This window comes from Octopus bimaculoides, chromosome 7 (genome assembly GCF_001194135.2).
Source record: "Octopus bimaculoides isolate UCB-OBI-ISO-001 chromosome 7, ASM119413v2, whole genome shotgun sequence".
NCBI classification, from domain to species: Eukaryota; Metazoa; Mollusca; class Cephalopoda; order Octopoda; family Octopodidae; genus Octopus; species Octopus bimaculoides.
In genome coordinates this window covers 59563473-59576301 of record NC_068987.1, presented here as the reverse complement: position 1 = coordinate 59576301, position 12829 = coordinate 59563473, and the positions used below count along the sequence as shown (strand labels likewise).

Sequence of the window (12829 nt, the reverse complement as noted above, 5' to 3'; positions counted from 1 at the left end):
CATTCATACAAAAACATACACACATACATGTATTATGTGTTTTATCTGTGTATGCAACGGCATAAATAGAAGCAAGTAGGGATGGAAAGAGTTTTTCTTTTTTTCTTTTCAGAAGTGTGTGGCTGTGAAACAAAAAAGCATATGTTAAAATTCAAAAATGAGAGAAAACTTTTTGAATTTTGTGATAAGTAAAAGTAATTGGTTGAAAGTACAGAAAATTGATATAAAAGTCCAGAGAAATCAATAATGTATCACTACACTCTCGGAGTGGTTGGTGTTAGGAAGAGCATCCAGCTGTAGAAACTCTGCCAAATCAGATTGGAGCCTGGTGTAGCCATCTGGTTTCACCAGTCCTCAGTGAAATCGTCCAACCCGTGCTAGCATGGAAAGTGGACTTTAAACGATGATGATGATGATGAAGATGGCACAATCCAAAAAGATGAAATAACTTAGGACAAGAACACACTTACACATGCAGAGCAGTGAAGAAGGAAAATGGCACAGAAGTGAAATAGTGGAACAAAAGCAACCTTTTTGGGGGGAAGTATGGACACAAGTGAAAGAAGCAGCAGAAGTTGTTGGGGGTGGGGGACAAGCTGAAGAGAAGATAGTGGTCAAGTAGAAGTGACAGGGTGAAGAGAGAGAAAAGTGGATGATTCAAAAGTGCTAACCACAGCAAGGAATACTGAAGTATAGAAGAATGTGTGAAAAAAGTAGTGTCAGTGTAGCGTAGACTCTATACATGCATTTGAACGTAGCAAGGACCAACTGGCCTTCAGCTGCTGTTTGTATCCTGTTGTGTCCACTACCCCGATTGGTTGGTATTGGCACAATTTGTCTCCTACTCTGTTGTGCCAACTGACTGTGGATAGCCAATCAGAGACTTTAGATAGCATCATGTGAACAACCTTTTTTGGACCCTATTTTGAGCCTACTACTTTCTATAAAAACCCAGCTTTTTCTTCAATACACATCTTTTGGTTCCTGACCTCTTTAGGTCTAGCCACTGACCACACAAGATACAGCCAGTTCCAGTGACAACTGCACAGCAGCCACATTGAGACTTAATTTCATCCAATAGCATTACTGCAATCTCCTTCTTCGTCACTACCATCATATTCTCAATGTCGACAATATCATCTCTCTACATACACAGCTCAGCAAGCAACTTTCCCAGGTTCCAACACTTCATTGTTCATGAATTACTTCATCATGGATCAACAGCGAATATACAACTTGCATGAACTCCTGTATCAAGTAACCCAGGCAGCAGCATCACAGCCACAACTTCATGTACAACATGTACCTGCAACCAGTACATGTTGCAGAAGGGTATCAAGCTGTAGAAAACTATAGTCCAACATATTCTCAACTGACCCTTGCAAGCATAGGAAGGTAGATGTTAAAACAATGTTGATGGTAATGAAGATAATGACAGTGGTATATGACAGGCTTCTAACACATTCATTCAAAAGGCTTTGATTGACTGAGGGCTATAGAAGAAGGCACCAGTTGTCACACAGTAGGACTGAACCCAAAACTTTGTGATTGGGAAGCAAACCACGCTGCCATGCTGACACCTATACATATAAATGTGTGTGTCCCTGTTTTGTTTTTGTTCTTGCTTTAGTATCTTTCCTATTAGTGCAATATTTAGACTTTTAGTTTTTTGCATGCTCAATAATAAAGCCGGCCAACAAGTTTAACGATGGGAACTCTTATGTGTTAGAAAAGAAAGCATTTATTATGTGTGTGAAACTACTTTTGGCAAACAAAGCGTGTGTGCGTGCGTGCATGCATATGTGCAATTGATAGTGCATGAGAATGGCTTCTTTCCTTTACCTCCTTTCAGCAAGTTTGCATTAAGCTTAAGGATTTTAGGTGAAGGCAATAAAAAGGTGTAATTTTTTTTTTTTTTTTTTTTTTTTTTTTTTTTTTTTTTTTTTTTTTTTTTTTTTTTTTGTTACTTTCTTTGCTTGGTAATGAGCTTTATGCATGAGATTAAATAGTCAGAAAACATGTTTGCAAGCCACATTTAATTTCCAAATTATAACTATGTCCCAGAAATAAATCAGCATTTAACAGTACCATTAAAATATTGCTTAGCTTGTTATTGTTGTTTATATATAATAATATATAAGTATGTGTGTGACCACTACTTATTTTGTTTTTCATTTTCCTTATTAGGTCAACAGAACCAGCCATCACATGGCCACTTGGCAAACCTCTGGCCTGGAGAATTAGATCTTCAAAATAATATACATGACAGTATGTCAGTTAATTTATTACATTGTCTATCAGTTATACATTTTTACACATTCATAGTAATTTTTTTCCACCTTTAGAGCTCAAGCTGTCAGCAGAGTCAAGCTGTAGTCATTAATGAGTGTCCCAAAATGAAAAGCAAATGTGAGAGAGAGTCGGGAGGAGGATACAAGAGAGATAGGGAGAGAGAGAGAGAGAAAGCGCTTGTTTTGAAATACCATTATTACTTGTGTTATTAGTATTATCATTATTACTTGTGTTATTTATAATCAATAAAGACCTAATTAAATCCTTTAATTTTGTCTCTTTATGTTCTAAGATCAAACCCTTGTAGGAGCTGACTTTGTGTTTCCCCAGTCGTATGCTAGGGTTGACTCAGTTGCCTATATTCATCTTCTAAGTTAATAATTCTCGTTAATATTATTGTTTATATTGTAATTAAATCTATAATTATTGATAGTTTATTGTTAAGCTTATAATTTGTGACATGTGTATTTAGATACGTTACTTTCACTTTACATTCTGATTTTAAGTTCTGTCAAGTTCTCTTGTGACTTAATACCTGTCAATGACTAGTACTGACTTGATTGGCTGTATCTGTCCCACTATTTTATGGCCTTGTACCCAATGTTAGAAATTACTACTGTTGTTGTTTTTATGTTCTGAGTTCAAATTTACCTTTCCATTTGGGATCCATAAAACAAGCTAACAGTCGAGTATCAGGGTTGAAATAATTGATTAACCTTCTCCCGCAAAATTTTAGGCTTTATGCCTATGTTAGAAACAATAGATGGCAGTGAAGTCATTAGAACATTGATGGTAAATTAGTCAGCACTATTTTATCGATTCCAGGACGATGAAAGTAAAGCAGACCTCAGTGAGACATGAATTTATGATATAAAAGAATGTAATTAAATGGGTAAGGCATTTCTTGTATGGTCTAATCAGGGCCAGATTAAGACCCATTTCAGGCCTTTAGGCTATGTTAGAAATAGTTATTTTTTTCAAGCAGCAAGCTAATAGAATGTTTAGTGCATGAGAGAAAATGCTTAAAAACATTTCTTCTAATTTTTTGCATTCCGAGTTCAAATTCTGCTGAGATCACCTTTGCTTTTCATTTTTCCAAGGTTGATAAAATAAGTACCACTTGATCATTGGGGTCCATTAAATCGACTGCTCCCATCCCTAAAAGCACTGGATTTGTACCAAAATTTGAAACCACACAGCACACAAAATAGTGGCATTTCATCTGCCTGAACATTCTAAGTTTAAATTCCTTTGCCTTTCATCCTTTTGGAGTCAATGTAATCAATAGCTCCATTCCCTCAAAATTGCTGATAGTGTGCTGAAACAAGAAAGAATTATTATTATGGTGGCAAGCTAACAGAATTGTTAGCATTCCAGGCAAAATGCTTAGCAGCATTTTGTCCGTCTTCACGTTCTGAGTTCAAATTCTGCTGAGGTCAGCTTCACCTTTCATCCTCATGGGGTTAATAAATTAAGCACCGGTTGAATACCGGGGTCGATGTAATTGACTATTCCCCTCCCCTAAATTTTAGTCCTTGTGCCTATAGTAGAAAGGATTATTATCATCTTTATTATCATTGAGTTCCTTTTGAGCATTGGGCTTCATGGAGGCAAAGTGTTGGGATCCTTTCGAGTGTGGGGCCTCACAGAGGCAATGACCAAGACCTTTGGCATTGTGTCATGCTTGAGAAGATCCATCAAGCCGAGCAAAATCGCTAGACTATTCAGCTTTTAAAATTCTTTAGTGAAACAATATCTTTGATTAATTTTAAAATTAAATTTAATGGAATGTGTGTGTAATACATATATATTTGTGTATGTATATGTATGTATATTTGTGTGTATGTATGTATATTTGTGTGTGTGTATGTATGTATGTATGTATATTTGTGTGTATGTATGTATGTATATTTATGTATATGTATGTATATTTATGTGTATGTATGTATATGTAGGTTTATTTATGTGTATGTATGTAGATTTGTGCATATATGTATGTGTATATATATATATATATATATATATATATTTGTATGTGTAGGTATGTATATATATTTATGTGTGTTTATGTATGTATGTGTGTGAACGAATGTATCTGTGTGTCTGTATATATATATATATATATATATATATATATATAGGTCCATATACTTTCTGTTTCAGTGTACTGTAACACTGGATGTGCTAACAGTTGGTTAGCTGACCGTTACTGTGATCAAGTAAGAAGTTTACTTTGAAATCTCTTTTTATATTTTATATCACTAAAATGTTTATAGAATATTTAATAACAGGAATATTTAATAACATTTTTTACCCACTCAAACCACTTCGAAAATATTAGGTTTTTGTCTACTTATATTCTTCACTATAGTTTTTGTTTCTGCTTATAATTTTAACTCAATTGATATTGAATTTATTTTGTATATATGTATATACAGTATATTATATATAACAGCCATTGCAAGAACTATCGTCTCTTGTAGACTTCTTGTTTTTCTTGGCTTCTTCTCCCTGGTATAATGGCTCCCAGCTCTACCTCTTCTCAAGGCCTGGTCTCCCTTGTTGAGAAATTGGGGTCTCACTGACGTGTTAGCTTGTAGGGAATGGCCTACATGAATTTGGATGTCAGATTTTTCTCCAAGATTATCTGTAATCACTTAAAAAATAATATTCCTATCTCCAGTAGCAAGATGATTCCTCTTAATCCAGTACCCTCTTCGTTTGTTCACTGATGTCCCTGTATCTGATCTCACTAATATACTACTCATGTTTAGTGAAAGCAAAATATTGGTTTGTATATTAAATGAAATTTAACTCTGGAACAAGCTATGAAGCCAATGTTTGTTACCCATTACCCCTGGTCTAATTTATTCCCAATAAAACACTTAAGAAAATACTTCCTAATAAAGTACTTAGAAAAACATTAGACCTCTGTTAATCTACTATTTCACTTAACTATATACATTAATATAGTAAATTGTTTGTTCACTGTTCTTTTTTCTTTTAACCTTGTTTTAGAGTTGTAATGTATACTCCTGTGGTTTTGATATTGGTGACTGTGGTCTTAAAAATTACCATGAAATACACAAAATTGAACTTTTGCCTGCTCAGAGAGTTTACCGTGTTCCTACAAGTGAGTACAACAATCTTTCAGACACTTCTTTTAACAGATACAAGGAAATCATATTACAGTTTTTTTTATTTTGAAGGTTACAGTTTGATTTCATGGAGGACTTTTAGGTTGAAGACCATGGACAAATATCAAAAATTTTTTAGCATAGCAGTGTTACAGGGAAGCATTTCTTGTTTGGGACAAGCTCTTCAAGCATGGAAGTGCCAATAGCTGAACCTGCCCAAGATGCATGCAGGGGAACAAAGCCACCCTGTATGCAAGTGTTTAGTGTCTGCATTAGGCAACTTGTGGACTTGTTTTGAGCAGCTGCTGTTTCGTGTAAAATGAATCCAATTGTCTCACAAGTGTATAATGAAGATTGGCTTGTGCCTTTCTTGAACAAAAAATGGAAGCAGATCTTTCTCTGCTTAGTGACAGGCAAAAGAGGCTGTGTTGTGGACCCATCCGAAAGGTTCAATTTCTTCAAATATCATTTGAAGAGGAAGATGAGGGTAGAGATGGGGATGCTGCCTTTTAGTGTATTTATCAAAAGGTGGACCAGAGTGGCAAGACTGGTGAGGCTGAATGGATCTACTCTGAGCATGCTTTTGTAAGGAGGAAGGAAGAAACTGGAAGATAACACTTACCATGCCTTGAGGATGTAGAGTAGTCCAGAACTTCTGTGTGAGGTTTACCCTAAATTACCTGAAGTGGACTACTCCGCTATTGGGGATGTAATCAACTCACCCTTTTCCAATAAATTTCAGGCCTTGTGCCTATAATAGAAAGGTTTATTATTATTTTTGTTATTGTTACTTGCATAAATTGTCCACAACAAGTATACCCATTACATTAAAATGATTGCAGATGCTGCTATTTTAGCCAATTGAGGTTACTACCTTTGCCTGGGGTTGCTTGGGGAGTTAGAGCAACTATGACTAAGATTTATTTTATCAGCAAAGGGTGAAAATAGAAGGCAAAGTCAATCAACATTCATCTGGGATCAAGTTAAACACTACATAACGTTTTGTTTACTGCTTTGCCATCTTTACTTACTTTCCATGTTTTCTAATGTTTTTCTATCTAGGAAAAAACCTTGTGTACTTCAACCTAACAAATGCAATAAACCTGTTTGGAGAAGTAACATCAGCTCAGATGGACAAAGAGGAATTGGTGAGAAAAGCAGCTATTTCCCTGCACTTCAAAGTGATGACAATTATCCTGTATTTAAACCATTCAGAAACAACTATTTCTTGCAACATAACATTCCATAATAAAGTCCTTAATGCTACCAATAAGGTAAGTTCATCTTATTGTCATCATCATCATCATCTCCATCATCAAGGCGTCACCACCATCATAATGATTTACACTGTCATTGCAATTGTCTATGCCATCACAACCACTGCCATCATTATTGTAATCGTCGATACCTTCACTATCATTGTTATCACCTTCCCCACCATCATCATCTTCATTATAAACATCTTCTACATCACCATCTTTGTGATCACATAATCACCATCATCATTGGCCACCTACACCACCCCCATCATCATTGTGATCACTTTCACCCCCACCACCACCGTCAGCAGCATCACTGATCATTTACACCACCATGGTTCTGCCATGGTTGACTTTGCCTTTCATCCTTTTGGGGTTCATAAAATAAGTACCAGTTGAGTACTGGGGTCGATGTAATTGATTTACCCTCTCTCCTTAAATTGCTGGATTTGTGTCAAAATTTGAAATCGTTATTAAATCATTTAATGTCAATTATCTTTTATATCTGTGTTAATTTCTTTCCCTATCTTTGTATTTCCACAGATTTCTTTTAATTTAATTGTTAATACAAATCAAAGTAGTGCATTGAAAGCTGAGTTAGAAAAACCTACTGCTACACAAGAGTCTATCAATGAAACGGAATCTATTATTATTAAGTTGAACCAAATGCCTGAGTCTTTACTGTGAGTATACATTGGTTTTTGTCTGTTTCTTTTCAAATTTCTGCCTATATCATTTCACTTTGGTAACTCATCAGGTCAACTCAGTGAAAGTTTCAATGTTTTGGCTAAGGCTATTTATCTCAATTCCAGTATAGGTGTTTCTTTATCATCATCATTGTCGTTTAACGTCCGCTTTCCATGCTAGCATGGGTTGGACGATTTGACAGAGGACTGGTGAAACCAGATGGCTATACTAGGCTCCAATCTGATTTGGCAGAGTTTCTACAGCTGGATGCCCTTCCTAATGCCAACCACTCCGAGAGTGTAGTGGGTGCTTTTACGTGCTACTGGCACGAAGGCCAGTCAGGCGGTACTGGCAACGGCCACGCTCAAAATGGTGTATTTTACGTGCCACCTGCACAGGAGCCAGTTCAGCGGCACTGGCAACGATCTCACTTGAATGTCTTTACACATGCCATCCGGCACAAGTGCCAGGAAGGCGATGCTGGGCACAGGTGCCATTGACGGTTTTGCTTTCGCTTCAGATAAGAAAAGACAATGCTACATGTAATTATAGTTTCAGTTGACTTCACCCTGAAAATCTAACCATGTCAGTACCCTCCAGCAAACCTAAATTTTATGTTGCCCTCTATACACATCTTTACTGTAGTCAACATTCAACTTCCTTGGCATATATACTTATATATAACTCAGTGAATGCAACTGAAACAATATACATATATATATATAAACATTTGCTAATTTTCAGACAACCTAACCCAAAGAGATCCTCTGTAGTTCTGGTTGAGAAAATACCAAACATTACTTATGATGCTTTACCTAAAGATATTAAGGAACAACTGGATTTCCTGAAAAAGCGGCTTGAAGAAGGTGATCAATTTATTCATTGTCTTTGTGTGTATCTGTGTGTAATGCATATTATGGCTGTTACCTTTTAACCCTTTAATGTTTTAACTGGGCACATCCAGCCCAACCTTCTACCTGTTTTGTGTTCAAACCAGCCAGATGCTGCCTTTCACACCTACCCTACTATGTTATTCTAAAAACAAATCTCATCATCAAAATCTCAAAGATATGAGATAATTCATGATTCATTCAAAACAATGTGAATAATTATGCATTAAATTTGCTCAAGTGTTGAAGTGAATATGAGTGCTTATGGAACTAACGTTAACTCCAGGATTTTTGAATGCTTTAGTCCAAGATATGGATAGTACATTCTTTCACATTCAGTACTGGTAAACTGTCCTGCTCAAAAGACACTATTCCTCTTCCAATCACAGTAACATCGTACCTTACCTAATGCTGGTTGCCGGATTTATTTTTGCCCAGTAAAGAAGATTAGATAACTTTTATTCTGATTTAATTGATTTACCATTAAAACAAATCATAAGAGACGCTTGTATCTTTAAATGTTCACTCTTCTGTTTGGAAAAGTTCTTTGCACTATAATTGGTCTTATTTTATTTCCTCTCAGTATTCTCCAAAATTTCTCAAGATCTCTTTTTCTTGGCGTGTCTTCTTAGGTGAACTTACTAAAAAAGGATATAAAATTCACAAATACTTGCTATGGAAGATTTGGCAAAACAGAAATCAGTCAATGCCTGACATACAAAATGAGAAAGATGCCAAGCCACATACAAACACAAAAAAGATGGTTCTTGATGCTATACACAATCGCTTAGTACGGAAATCTTCAACAAGCCTGCTGTTTAACACACCCAGATCAAATGAAGTGCAACAGAATGATAAACATGAGCCAATATTACACAAATCAAGAAATCTGATGTCTGCATTTCAATTCTCTTTCAAACCTGGTGTCTTTCCATGGGAGAAATCTGGTCCACTTGTAGAGTTGCAAGCTGTAAGTATATATAAGTGTATATTACAAATTTAAAACAGCTCTGGTAATGTAAAAATTATCAGTCACACATACTGTACTTGGTGTGTGTGTTTTGTTTATTTGCCAAATTTGCTGCTGGATAACATCCGAGGAGAGCTCCCTACATGACACCAAGTGTTAAAGAACAGCTGAATGTTACAGACCAGTCGAGACAACTTGCCTCTAAGCTTTCCCCAGGTGCTATCCCACAGCAAATTTGGTGCATAAGCAAAACACATACACTATGTATGTGTAACCAATAATGTTCACATTACTAAAATTGCTTTTAATTCATAATTTAATTTTATTTCACATATGCTGCACCACAGCACATCAGCAAATAGATTTCACTCTTTTTACATTTTAAGTCCCAGACCAGTGATTCCCTTCATTTCAAGATGATCCAAGTGCATGGTATTGACAAGCCACAATAATCGTGAAATATTGGTATCTACCATTCTCATTGATTCCAAGTTTACTTTGCCTTTCATCCTTTCAGGGTCAATAAAATACATACCACTTGGACACTGGTGGGGTCAATGTATTCAATTTACTTCCTCCCCTGAAATTGCTAGCCTTGTGCTAGAAGTTTGAAATTATTATTATTATTATTATTACCTACTACACTCTCAGAGTGGTTGGCATTAGGAAGGACATCCAGCTGTAGAAACTCTGCCTGATGAGATTGGAGCCTGGTGCAGTCTTCTGGCTTGCAAGTCCTCAGCCAAATCGTCCAACCCATGCTAGCATGGAAAGCAGACGTTAAATGATGATGATGATTATTATTATTATTTTAGCAGAATTTTGTTTGTCTTACTGTTCTGAGTTCCAATTCCGCTAAGGTTGACTTTGCCTTCCATCCTTTCGAGGTCAATAGTACCAGCGAAACACGGGTTGATGTAATCAACTAGTCCCCTCCACCAAATTTCAGGTCTTGTGCCTTTAGTAGAAAGGATTATTATTATTATTATTGAGTGCGAGAGCAGAGAATGCCATCAAAGTGACACTGGGGTACAAATATACAGAACCCAGTTTACCACCCATCTGATAAGGGTTCACCAGGAACATGCATCTCAACCACATGTGCACGAGATGGTGACCTCATATCAAGATACACTGCACATGACTTTACAAATGGGGCCCAATTATAATTTTCTTCAGGTAGAGTAGCCCATCCTGCTCAAAAGGTGTCTGAATAAGGGTTGTTTAGGGATGATGAACAAAACACCCATGTTTCAAGGGATGAATTATTCAAACCCAAAAGAATTCCTCTCAACACATAGCTATGATGCTCACCCACTACTCCTGCTCATGATCAGAGATGCACATATCAGCCACTAAAGGGCATGTTCAACTGGTTACAATCAAGCAACTGACAAGCAAATCTGGTATTGAGCAGAATATTAGCTGTAGCCCATCTTTTACACCAAAACATAACAATGTACATGATAGCACTTCCAGTCAGTTAAGATCAGAAGCAATGAGAACCGCTGCCTGGTTGTTATTATTATTAGGGCAGTGAGGCGAGCTGGCAAAATCATTAGCATGCCGGGTGAAATGCTTAGCAGTATTTCGTCCATCTTTACATTCTGAGTTCAAATTCCACCAAGGTCGACTTTGCCTTTCATCCTTTCAAGATTGATAAATTAAGTACCAGTGAAACATTAGGCCTGTGCCTTTAATAGAAAGAAACATTATTATTATTATTCCACTCTAGCGCTCTATAGAGGGATAGTGGAAGGAAAGTGTAACGACGTTCTCAGGGAATCTCTGGGCGTCAATGAAGATCAACTAACCAGTCCGCTTTGGAGAACTTTCAGGCCTGAGCCTATTGATAACTTCCAGAAATCCCTTGCTTGGCAGTGCTACCAAGGGGCACTGCCTGTTCAGGATAAACTTTACAGGCACAGAAGTGACGTCAGCTGGGCCTGCCCAAGGTATGCCCAGAATGATGAAACCATTCTGCACACCCTAGTCCAGTGCCCGAGTATTGCTGACCTGTGGATTTATGTTGAACACCTACTGTCGTGTGTGGGACAAATCCAGCTATCAGCTGAATCCATTGTGAAGATTGCCCCACTGGGATGGTTGGGAGGGGCAGGCAATTTTTATTTGTCTAGTGGCTGTAGTGAAAGAGGTAGTATGGTGGACCCATTTGAAAGGGCTAAAGACAGGTGCTTTCCTCTTTGGCCAAGCCCTCATCAACTTTTACAAGTTTCACTTGAAAAGGAAGTTGAGAGTGGAGAGGGAAGTGTTTCCTTGTTGAAAGGTGGGTGAATGTTGGAAGAATGGCTAGTGTGAAAGGACCAATTCTGAGTGTGCACCTGTAAAAAAAAGGAGAAGGGCTCTTGCCCTGTTGTTCAGGCACCCGTGGCTTTTGTGGGTTTTTCCACAAGGACCTTAAAGTGCCTCCCCTACTGGGAATTTAATTTGTTAATTAATTTTTAACTGTTATTTATATTGTGTACATGCAAAAACCCATTATATTGTCCTGCTTTTGTCTTTTGTGTTGTATGTTTTTTAATGTTTTTGTATGTGAGCCTTCGTGGCTAGTAAAAGAATTGATAATAATAATAATAATAATAATAATTATTATTATTATTATTATTATTATTTTCTTGGTTGATTTTTCTTTGATTTTAAGAAATTGGATGCCTTGAAGAACAGAGAACAATATTCTGTGCATTCTGTAAAGCAAAGAAGATTACTGGATACATTTGCTGACTCTATTCTCAATGTCAACCGCATATATAACAGAATGTTTGGTTACATAACTCGCAAGGTTCCTGCTCACATGCCTCATATGATTGACAAAAATATTATGGCAGAGCTTCAAAACCTGTAAGTATCCTGTTTTACTGAGTTTATAGAATATTAGAGAAAAATGGGATCTGGTTCTAGAGTAATTTATTGATTATTAAGGACAGCTTTGACTCATAATTTCCTTATTAGTATTGTGTAAGCATATACATACATATATATGTATGTATATGGTAATAAAGTTCATTATATTTCTCCAGCATATATAATATATCTTTATATTATTCTTATTCTTTTCTTGTGTATATTATTACATCCTCTGTGTGGTTTCTGCTATGACAAACTAAGGAGCTTTTATTATGAGTAATACTAAATTATTTGAATCTATATATCATGGATTGCATGTATGTGTCTATGTATGTATATGTGCCTGTGTATATGTGTGTGTGTTTATATGTATGTGTGTGTATATGTGTGTGTGTATATGTATGTGAGTGTATATGTATGTGTGTGTGTCATCATCATCATCATCATCATCGTTTAACGTCCGCCTTCCATGCTAGCATGGGTTGAACGATTTGACTGAGGACTGGTGAAACCGGATGGCAACACCAGGCTCCAATCTAATTTGGCAGAGCTTCTACAGCTGGATGCCCTTCCTAACGCCAACCACTCAGAGAGTGTAGTGGGTGCTTTTACGTGTCACCCGCACGAAAACGGCCACGCTCGAAATGGTGTCTTTTATGTGCCACCCGCACAAGAGCCAGTCCAGGGGCATTGGCAACGATCTCGCTCGAAAACCCTACAAAGGCCAGT

The 12829-nt window shown here is 36.8% G+C and overlaps 1 protein-coding gene across 1 annotated transcript in view; it reads left to right on the top strand.

Moving 5' to 3' along the window:
• The window catches only part of LOC106867695 (N-acetylglucosamine-1-phosphotransferase subunits alpha/beta), a 50480-nt gene that overhangs the window by 32123 nt on the left and 5528 nt on the right, over positions 1 to 12829 (top strand). The window contains exons 13-20 of the mRNA XM_014912649.2: positions 2188 to 2268; positions 4456 to 4511; positions 5311 to 5425; positions 6492 to 6703; positions 7232 to 7371; positions 8120 to 8241; positions 8898 to 9235; positions 11898 to 12094. Coding sequence (XP_014768135.2) covers positions 2188 to 2268; positions 4456 to 4511; positions 5311 to 5425; positions 6492 to 6703; positions 7232 to 7371; positions 8120 to 8241; positions 8898 to 9235; positions 11898 to 12094 — 1261 coding nt within the window. The remainder of the gene's footprint in view (positions 1 to 2187; positions 2269 to 4455; positions 4512 to 5310; positions 5426 to 6491; positions 6704 to 7231; positions 7372 to 8119; positions 8242 to 8897; positions 9236 to 11897; positions 12095 to 12829) is intronic.